The following is an 11,478-nucleotide window of genomic DNA, read 5'->3' on the forward strand; positions in this document are numbered from 1 at the left end:
GCATCATCTTTAGAAGAGGCTTCCTTCTGGGACGACAGCCATGCAGACCAATTTGATGCAGTGTGCGGCGTATGGTCTAAGCACTGACAGGCTGACCCCCCACCCCTTCAACCTCTGCAGCAATGCTGGCAGCACTCATACGTGTATTTCCCAAACATAACCTCTGGATGTGACGCTGAGCATGTGCACTCAACTTCTTTGGTCGACCATGGCGAGGCATGTTCTTAGTGGAACCTGTCCTGTTAAACCGCTGTATGGTCTTGGCCACCGTGCTGCAGCTCAGTTTCAGGGTCTTGGCAATCAAATTTACACTGTTATACAAGCTGTACACTCACTATTTTACATTGTAGCAAAGTGTCATTTCTTCAGTGTTGTCACATGAAAAGCTATAATAAAATATTTACAAAAATGTGAGGGGTGTACTCACTTCTGTGAGATACTGTATATTAAAATGTCACTTTTTGTCTTCCACTGAAAAAATTAGATAATATGTGCAATAAGTGTTATAACAAGTACTTTAAAAGACACTGACCTCTGGTGGGATGCTGTCGTCTGAATCCGAACTGTCATCTGAGCCTTGTCCGTCAATGCTCATCTGCAGGAGTTGGTCGATGGTGGCATCCACAGCCCCATTATTGGAGCGCAGTACGCACTCGATCACCTCATAGTCCATGCTAGGGAACATGGTTTTAAAGTCCTCCATGGCCTGGTTGAACTCCAGCCGTCGAACTTGCCGGTTGGGCCTGGAGTTGTTGAGCTCACCTGTAGCCGAGCCCCCACCATCCCGAGACCCTCCATTACTGCTGCTGCGTCGGAAAAGGCTGGTCATCCTACAGGTAGACCTGTTTTCTTACCTGACCAACGATGCCACGCAGGAAACGTTGGCGCCTATTTCTGCCTGAAGTCTCCCACAAAATATATCTGTCTGTCCGCCTCACTTGTTTCTTTGATTTCTGGAACTATTAAAGTTCACTTTTTCATCATTCCGAATACAATCTAGTCCACTGGAGCAAGAGAAATCCTTTCTTTCTCTTCTTCTGCTTGTTAAGCTGCATCCAACACGACAGTACGGAGTCGACGACACGAGGGAAGTAGACGGTCTGGTCTTGAGCGCTCTAGCTTTGTGTCCGACTGTACGATCTCCCCATTAGCTCTACTCAAACTGAAAACAAATACACAGACAAGCTGTTAAAAAGACAGGGTTTGAGATCATACAGTTCATTATAAAAACCTTTGACTGCCAAACATCAACCGCTTAATGGTCTGACTCTGAACTCAAGCTCCTCATTGGCTCATTCTGAAGACTAACCAGCCTGTATTTGTACTTGCCCTGCCAACATTTTCAGTGGCCCGACCAAACAGTTTTATTTGCAATAACAGCTGTAAATAATACAGCTATAAAGACAAAGTACTATAAATTCATGTACACTACAGTAGTGTTCAAAAGTTTGAGGTTGGTAAGATTTTTTAATGTTTTTGAAAAAAGTCTCTTATGCTCACCAAGCTGCATTTATTTGATCAAAAACACAGTAAAAACAGTAATATTGTGAAATATTATTAAAAATGTAAATAACTGTTTTCTATTTTAATATATTTTAAAATCTAATTTATTAGTCATGGCAAAGCTGAATTTTCAGCAGCCATTACTCCAGTCTTTAGTGTCACACGGTCCTTCAGAAATCATTCCAATATGTCGAATTCAAGCTCATTAAACATTATTGTCATCAATGTTGAAAACAGTTTGTGGAAACAGTGATACTTTTTTTCAGGATGTTTTGATAAATAGACCAAAGGAACATAATTTATTCAAAATATTTAACAATGTAAAAGTATTTACTAGCACTTTTGATCAATTTAATGCATCCTTGCTGAAATAAAGTTTTAATTTATTTTAAATGAAGTGCATAATGGAATATATTCTTGCAATTTCAACAAAACCCTTATCTATATTAGCCAGCAACATACTATGACCTTATTTGCTAACATATATATTTAAACATTTACAACTGAAAGGTATAAAAAATAAACATCATCAATAAATGTAGTATTCAGTGACAAAGCAGTCTTGATCCAGTAGACCTACTGGACAGTTTCATTATCTGGCCCGAACTCTTCCAGACTGGCCCCATAGGGCATATGTTATCACATAACATCAGTTCAGCTCCAGTAACAGCACTAGCTTGGCCGGATTAGAACTAGTCAGTGTCTATGAAACCAACCATAACTAGTGATTTACGTGAGTTAAACCAACCGTAACTGAGCAACCATAACTAGTGGAATGGTCTCCACTCAATAGACTAGATCAGGGGTCACCAAACTGTCCTGGAGGGCCGGTGTCCTGCAGAGTTTAGCTCCAACTTGCCTCAACAGACCTGCCTGGAAGTTTCAAGTATACCTAGTAAGACCTTGTTTAGCTGGTTCAGGTGTGTTTGATTAGGGTGGGAGCTAAACTCTGCAGGACACTGGCCCTCCAGGGCCGAGTTTTGTGACCTCTGGACTAGATGGTTAGACAGAAGAAAACGGCTGTGGGATGTCTTTGACCACAAAACCTTTGATTTAACAGAATAAACTCTCATTTCAACCAATGTTTTAGAAAAACAGTGATTTATAACGTTCTAAAATTTGCTGTAGTAGGGAAGATACTGTGTATGTAAATGGCCTTTACAACTTACTGCAGTTAAAATTTCTTATTTCCTGAATCAGTCATTTATATTGTTTCTTGTCCTGTATGTATGTAAGTGATAATATTGCACTGACTATTCATTATCCTGCTCACTATGGGACTACCTAACAAATAAATAAATAAATGGACATGAAATATTGACTTGTATTGAAATAATTGAGATCAAAGTGACCATGAAGACAAGAAACTAAAATAGTTCTGTTGAAAACTGGTTGCTGGGGACAATGGTCAATTATATATTATATAGTTTTTCTGAGCACAGAATGCCATAGTTGAATAAATCAAAAGTAATAATTTCAGTGTAAAGTAAAATAAATAAATAAAATTAAAATGATATAGTGTATGCATATATATATTAGTGGTGTCAAAATTAGCGCATTAACACAGGCGATTAATTTTTTCAGTTTAACGCGTTAACATTTTTTAACGCAATTAACGCAGGGACGGGGCTAGGGTTGGCCACCGCACTCACAACTGCTGTTTCTGTCACTTTTTCTCTTGACAAGAAGTGCATTTATTCAGTCGTAGAACGACTGAGAACGGGAGACATTTCAGACACGCGCTCCACTTCACTTCAGCGCCAGGCGCGAGTCAAACGAGCGCGGAAACAGTACTGTGCTCGCAGCGCGTGATCTTCAATTGCAGGCACAAAGGCGCCAGTGCGCGCTGTAGCCTGTATCCTTTCATATCAAAGCGTGAAATAAACTACGTGCATGCAATGTCGTGGTCAGTTAAGTGTAACGCGTTACTAGTAACGCGTTACTGCCAAACACTGCTTAAAACTGTGCATGCATGTAATTTATTTTATGAGTCACATTTAAGAACATGTCTCTGAAATGGTTTTCATAACTGTCCTGGAGCAGCCCAACACTGTCTCACTCATCTAACACACCTGATTTAACTCGTCAGCTCATTAATAGAGACTTTAAGACCTGAAGTGGGTCAGAAAAGGTCAAAATTAAATTAGAAGTTATTTTTTAAAGTCTAATAAATGTTAAAATTGATAGCTCTAAATTATACTGTGGGGGGGCAATTTTATAGAGAAATAAGTATTGGTATTGGTATCATTGATACTGGCCTTTAGTCATAAAAAAAGATGCCATTAAACAAATATTAAAAAATATACTGTCTTTATGTTGTTTGTACATTAATTTGAAAATTGAATGTGAAATTATTGCAATTTGTAAAACTTTAATGTTAGGTGGGATTAATCGCGATTAATGGTACAATATGTAAGATTTTTTTATTAAAATACCCAAAATCCACTAGAACAGTGTTATATATTTTGCTGACTTGTGTACTTACATTATCCCAAATGTTTCGAAGAATGTTTAAATCCAGAGAAATAAGCAATTTTAACTAGAGACACGGACCGTTTCCATAGTGTCATTGTGTCGCCTGCTAATGACGTCATAACCCCTTGATTTCCGGTTTTGTTTTGTAGAAAATATGGAAACACTAAAGACGCTTTAATATGTTGTGCATTTTAACAGACCGGTGACGACTGCACAGAGTAGCGTTATAACAGAACTTTCAAATGTATATAGTATGATAAAACAGCGCTGCTTTTTTTCCCCACATACGCACGACCGGAAGGACGGAAGCGGTCGACTGTGGCATAATAAGAATATGCGCCCTCTAGCGGCGAAAATTACATATTGTGCCTTTAATTTCAGAAAAATGTGCGATTAATTAGTAAATTTTTTTTGAATCGATTCACAGCACTAATATATATATATATATATATATATACACACACACACACACACATATAGATAGAATGATTCCACACTCTGTCACGGCGTCATCAAACTATGCCTTTGCCTCTTTGTTTATTTTGAATATGCGCCCTCTAGCGGCGAAAATTACATATTGTGCCTTTAATTTCAGAAAAATGTGCGATTAATTAGTAAATTTTTTTTGAATCGATTCACAGCACTAATATATATATATATATATATATATACACACACACACACACACAGATAGATAGAGATTTTATATTTATTTATTAAATTTAATACATTTGTTTAAAAATGATATAAAATGTATAAATGTATAAAATAATTTCATAAATAATGATAAAACATTTTTAATCATCCAAAAACGTTTATTTCAAGGTTTAAAATAAAATTATTTTTTAAAAGAAACATCAATTATTGTCAAATAGCAAATCTTATTTTAAAATGCAAATGCATTAATTTACCTTTTTTGGACTACGTAATGCTTGACCATCCTCAGGACTCAGTCTTCTTTACATCTAGTGGTCCAAAGTTTTCCATATATCTGCTTTCAGTTATGATGCGAAACAGGAATGCTTAAAAATGTGCAAGTCTACAGAGCACGGCTGCAACTTTGCTGTGATGTTCTGGGATCTCATATGGCTGCCTCCTTAGCTGCCCCATTTCCACCCTCCCTTTCTCTCCCCTCTCAGTACAGGGCAGAGAAATCCCTGCTTCGGTGAAACAATGCACACAGCCGAGCCCGAGCCAAGCCCACATGGCACTGCCAGGACCCAGAACCCCTCACCAGCCTCTCGTTGGCATGGAGACATTTTGTGATGTAAACAGGATGCTTCGCCGTGCACTGATATGAAAGCGTATGCATGCCTGCAGGGATGCACTGTTTAATGCTCGAGGAAAAATTCTTCTCGTGGACAATTTCAGTGGCTTGAGTATTGTGTTCAAAAGGTATTGTTTTAGTTCCCTACTGAACCAAGCTCCTATTTTGCATCTACTTAGTCATTCTGGTTAGACGCTGCGATGCCTTGACGACGCACAACAAGAAAGGTCACCGAAACAAGAGTGGCTTTCTAAGACCATGAGTTCTATTTGGTATTTTGAGTTCTATTCTATTTGGCTAGGAGTAATGGCAACTCAGAAAAATAAGCTGAGGAGAACTGTGATTTCTGGAAAATCCTTGGTCTAGGATATGTTTAAGAGTTTATTATAGTGCTTTCAGGCAATGCTGTGTTGATATTACTTAAAACATGCTAATTCAGGGTTTACCTAAAATTTGACTTCTAAAATAATCTGCCTGAACCGCTGAACATACAAAAAATGTTCTGATTATAAATGACATAAGCTTTCTTTATAAAAGAATAAAAAAGTCTGAAAATCTCCTATTGACTTTCATTTTTTAAATGTTTACCAGCAACAGCATTTAAAATGTAACCAACAGTGATGATGTCATCATACTATTTGCATACTGAATTATGATTGTTATTTTCTTTCTTGCATTTGCTACTGTTCAAAAGTTTGGTGCCAGTATTTTTTTATTTTTATAAATTAATACTTTTATTCAGCAAGCATGCATTAAATTGATCAAAAGTGACAGTTAAGACATTGCTACAAAAAATGATTCTATATTCACAATCTTCAAGAAACAACTGAAAACTCTTCCGTGAGCATCTAACTGCCTCATAATAATAATAATAAAAAGATTCTATGCCTTCACGTTTTCTGTTCTCTTATTGTCCTATCTTTTTACTTTGAACAATGACTGAAACCTTGTATAACGGACACTTCTTGTGTTTATTGTCATCTTATGATAAATCGCTTGTTGTATTCCTCAACTGTAAGTCGCTTTGGATAAAAGCGTCTGCCAAATGAATAAATGTAAATGTAAATAAATGCTGTTTTTTTTTTACATTTCTATTTATCAGAGAATTCTGAAAAAAATGCATCACGGTTTTCACAAAATGTTTCTTGAGCACCAAATCAGCATATTAGAATGATTTCTGAAGGATCATGTGACACTGAAGACTGGCTGAAAATTCAGTATTGCATCACAGGAATAAATTACATTTTAAAATATAAATAAAATAGAAAACAGTTTTTTAAATGCAGCCTTGGTGAGCATAAGAGACTTCTTTCAAAATAATTTCAAAAAATCTTACCAACCCCAAACTTTAAAAGTTTAGTGTATTTAACTATTAAAAAACAGTGAGTTTACACTGCAATTACAATAATTTAATAGTATTATTAATAATAATAAAAATTCCCTTTTAGATGCATTTCATGGTCTATAAAACCCTCAGCCTGTAAATAGTTCCTCCTCAAAAGCAATACTATATTTAGTCCAAAGCTGCTCGATGTCTGGTGGAGTATTTCAGTATGGAATTTTTTCAGTATTATTTCAACTCCCATCAGGGATCCCTGGAGACAGGAAATGGGGAACAGGATGCGCCATAAAGCCTTTAGAAGTCTCAGAAACTTGTAGCAGGTTTAGTGCAAAGACAATATTCTATAATGTAATATGAATGTCAATAAATCAGAAGTGTTAAAAGATAATCTAGTAAACTATTTTGTTCACAATGAATGCAAGGAAGTAAACATCTGGAGTTTGATGCACACGAGGTACAAAGAGCTGTAGTCAATATATAGATGAGCTTATCATCAACATGCCACTTTCCACTTACCCTTCCTGCTTGAGACTCTCACTTCCTATTGTGAAGTACCCGTCTGACCCATCACTAACACCCCATATCAAAGAGCTTTGAACTGAAGATGAACACAGCAGAGATGAGCTGCAGTGCACATATAAGTATGCTCAGAGTTGGCACAGACTGCACAAAGCCAAGGCCGCACATTCCACAGAGCTATTTTTCACATGACTATGATCTGTATCCGAGAACCTTCTATAATGGGAGCCAGATCTCGATTTTACTCCTCCGGAAAACCAACTCATTGTCTCCACTGCCAATGTAATGACAAAAAAACAAAACAAAAACTGAGCAGATGTAAACTATTCATGCTAAATGTGCTTCATAAATCTGTTCTGTTACCTGCTTAGGAATTATTATTAGTGGGATGTTTTAAAAACAATCAAAGGTAGTGGGACTTTGGGCAGTTTGGCTGCTTATTCTTACTAGGTAATATATAACCTAAAAAAACATCTAGGAAAGTCCTTTGACCACAGTCCAATCTATAACATGCTTTAACAGCTGTCATATAGCTGAATGGAACAGTGGTTATATATAAAAAAAGAATAATAATTCCAGAAATGCACTTTTTCATTATCGATGCTGAAAACAGTAGTGTTGCTTTACTTTATTAATTTTTTTGATGAAAAGAACAGTATTTAAAATATAAATATTTTGTAACATTTAAACTATATTTACTGTCACTTTTGATCAATTTATTCCAACCATAAAAGTATTAATTTCTTTCAAAACATAAAATAAAAATAAAAAATAAATCAATCTACTGACCCCAAACTCTTGAATAGTAGTACATACACACTATATATTGTTTTTTAAACAATATATCGTCATTTTAAACAAACAGGCTGCCAAGTAAATTTAATGTTCAAATAAACAACAGAAATAAGTGAACATAAGAACAATATTTAACGATTTTTTCTTATCTGCACCAATATAACACATTAAAAAAGCAACAGCTAAGTACATACTTTCTGTACTAAAACATTTAAAGCATGTCAATTGCCATTATGAAAACAGTTTCAGATTCAAAGAAATAAAGAGTTCAAACGGCTTCAAGGAAATTAGTTAAACTTCAAAACTATACTGGCATTTTTCATACTGAAGTTTAAAGCAAAGATGTTATTTATCATGTTCCTTGATTTATCATGTTCAATCTAATACTGAATACATCACAAATTCATTATAACAAGCAAGCCCTAATTATAATCTGATAGATTAATGGAACTGGATCTGACAAGAAAGCTAGTATGGATGCTGTGACACAGAATAAGAAAACAACTGCCAACCGTCCGCAGCAGACATGAACTCTTGAACCAAACAAACTCACTGACTCATAGTCAATAACTCACATGGTGTGCAGAAGGTTTCCAGATCCAACACATGATGTGAATTATGGGAAAAGAAACACATCACATCCTTCCTGCAAGCTGGACATCCAGATGATGCAGTGCTTTAAAAACTCCATTTAGAAAAGCCTGAACAGCATCACCTGCTCTGAGTAGGGGTGGGTGATATGGCAAAAATATCCTATGACTTTTTTATTTCAGGGAAATGACGATTCACGATTTTATCACGATTCTTTTCATGTTGGTTTTACTATTTTGCAAGTTGTCTGAGCAGTACAGCCAAACTAATTTCCCTATTTTAAAAAACTAAGCCTTACAAGGTAACAAAATATAAAATAAAAAAGAATGGCAGATATTTAGGCCAAAGTGAACAAAGATAAAAATCATTGTCATTATTTTATCTTTGTTATTAAAAAAATAAGAACAAAGATACACATTACAAATACATATAAAAAAACGAACTGCTTTATTTTTCAGGGACAGTACAGTACGTGTATTTAGCAGTAGCATTTAAGAAATCGAATGAACAAATATAAAAATAAAACACTGTATACACTAGTGTTGTCACGGTACCAAAATTTCAGTATTCGGTACCAATACCTGAACAAAATTCATTCTAATGCTCATATTAGCGTTAGTCGCGCTTATGCTAACGAATAACTACGTATACGCTAATGGTGATGTTTATTTCAATCCGAAATTCAAATTAAAATATGGAATAATATTCATTACAGAATTGTTTTATTAACATTAAAGGGATAGTTCACCCAAAAATATAAATTCTGTCATTATTTACTCACTCTCATGTTGTCAAGTTCTTTCTTGTGCTGAAAACAAAGGAAGATGTATCAAAAAGTTGCTGGTCCCCAGTGACATCCCTAGCATATTTTTTCCTACTATCAAAGTCAATGGAGCTTTTTGGTTATCCACATTCTTCAAAATATCTTCTTTTGTGTTCAGCACAAGGAAGAAATTAAGACAGGTTTGGGACAACATTGAGAGTGAGTAAATAATGGCAGAATTGTAATTTTTGGGTGCACTATCCCTTTAATGACAAGCGGCAGCGTGTTTAGATTTGATTAGATTAGTTTGCTGCCCCTTTAAGACCTGCACGCATCTAATATACAGGCATGCATCTGTTTTTCTCTCACTTTTTACTTTCACTTTAGACATAACCAACTGTGTTTATATGTAAACCTTTCAGAAAACTTAGTCCAGTAATCAGGTGCTGTTTGACAGGCTTTTTAGTGTGTACATGCTTCAGGTGCATGCGCTCAGAAAAAGCGAATTTCAAAACAGCATGCGAATGAAATTTTTAACCGGCAAGGCTTTAAAGCATAGGCAAATAATGTACTTTTGTGATTGCGAAGTGCAGTGCCCCGCGAGTGTAACTCTACTACTTAGTTAAAGGGGTGGTTGATTATGATTTCACTTTTTTTTCCACTTTAGTTAGTGTGTAATGTTGCTGTTAGAGCATAAACAACATCTGCAAAGTTACAAAGCTCAAAGTTCAAAGCAAAGGGAGATCTTTTCTTTTAAGGAAATCACTGTTTAAAGACTACAAAAAAAGGCTGGTAGGGACTACAACAAGCTTCTTCCCGGGTTTGTGGCATCACTAACCCCAATGTTTACATAAACCCTGCCCCCTGGGAACATGCAACTACCCGTAATGGGAAGGGGTGATATCAAGTGTACAAACTGTGAACATCAGTTTTAAACTGATTTTTTTTTTTTTGGGAGAAAATCTGCACAATTCAGTGGAATGGAATTTATACATAGTACAGGCGCCCATACTAATATATGAGAGGATAAAAAAATTAACTAATCTTAGAGCAGAAACTAAAAAAAAAAAAAAAAACTATTACTGCATTTCACAAATAAGTGCATTTACTAATAACTAGTGCTGTCAAAATTAGCGCAGGCGATACATTTTTTCAGTTTAACGCGTTAAAAATATTTAAGAGTTAATGCAGGAGCGGGACTAGTATTGGTCACCCCACTCACAACTGCTGCCTCTGTCTCTTTTTTCTTGCTAATTTATTCTCAGAACGTCTTTACGAGCACATCAAACAGGAGACGTTTCAGACGCGCACTCCACTTCACCTCAGCGCCAGGCGCGAGTCAAACGAGCGCGGAAACGGTACTGTAGGCTACTCGGCGCGTGCTCTTCAATTGCACGCACAAAGGCGCACAAAGGCGCGCTGTAGCCTTTATCATTTCATATCAAAGCGCGAAAAAACAACGTGCATGCAGTGTCGTGGTCAGTTAAGTCATGAAGGCGATTAAAGCTGCCTTAAAACTGTGCATGCATGTATTAGGCTATATGTTAACTTATATAATGTCTCACATTTAAGAACTCTGAAATGGATTTCAAAACTGTCCTGGAGCAGCCCAACACTGTCTCCATCATCTAACACACCCGATTCAGCTCGTCAGCTCATTAATAGAGACTTTAAGACCTGAAGTGGGTCAGAAAAGGTAAAGAGAATTGAGAGAAAATACGATGCGTGTCAGATCCGTGTCGTGTTCAGCAGCGGCAGCTCTTAAAGAAATAACAGCCAAAATAACCTATTAACCCAGCTGCTGTGTGTCTGTTCATCGAAGAACAAAAGAGGAAATCAATAACTTTTATAGCTTTAAGGATTCATCTATATTTAATTTAGAATTTAGTGTTTGATAACTTTATTCAATTTCTGTATATTTACTACTCTAAATATGACTGGTTATAATGAGTTTATGTGAAGATTGTTTAAAGTTCACTTAAATTAGAAGTTATTTTTATTAAAGTCTAATACATATTAAAATTGATAGCTCTCAATTATACTGTAATGTTGAATGGCTATAGTCAATGGTTAAATATTAGGAAAAAAATAATTTTATAGGAGGCATCAGTAGTGTTGGTGTCAGTGATACTGGCCTTCAGTCATAAAAAAAAAGATGCCATTAAACAAATATTAAAAATATACTGTCTTTATGTTGTTTCTACATTAATTTGAAGATTAAAT

The 11,478-nt window shown here is 35.9% G+C and overlaps 1 protein-coding gene across 2 annotated transcripts in view; it reads right to left on the reverse strand.

Moving 5' to 3' along the window:
- cuedc1b (CUE domain containing 1b) overlaps positions 1-11,478 on the reverse strand; it is a 29,080-nt gene that overhangs the window by 11,105 nt on the left and 6,497 nt on the right. Inside the window, exons 2-3 of one of the 2 annotated variants that reach the window (XM_016478948.1) lie at positions 7,104-7,185; positions 533-1,162 (exon numbers count right to left, since the gene is read on the reverse strand). In XM_016478948.1, the coding sequence (XP_016334434.1) occupies positions 533-829 (297 nt within the window). In that variant the 5' untranslated portion in view covers positions 830-1,162; positions 7,104-7,185. The remainder of the gene's footprint in view (positions 1-532; positions 1,163-7,103; positions 7,186-11,478) is intronic. The other variant, XM_016478943.1, reaches the window with a different exon arrangement.

The sequence above is a fragment of the Sinocyclocheilus anshuiensis genome, unplaced genomic scaffold, assembly GCF_001515605.1.
Source record: "Sinocyclocheilus anshuiensis isolate Anshui unplaced genomic scaffold, SAMN03320099.WGS_v1.1 scaffold1170, whole genome shotgun sequence".
NCBI classification, from domain to species: domain Eukaryota; kingdom Metazoa; phylum Chordata; class Actinopteri; order Cypriniformes; family Cyprinidae; genus Sinocyclocheilus; species Sinocyclocheilus anshuiensis.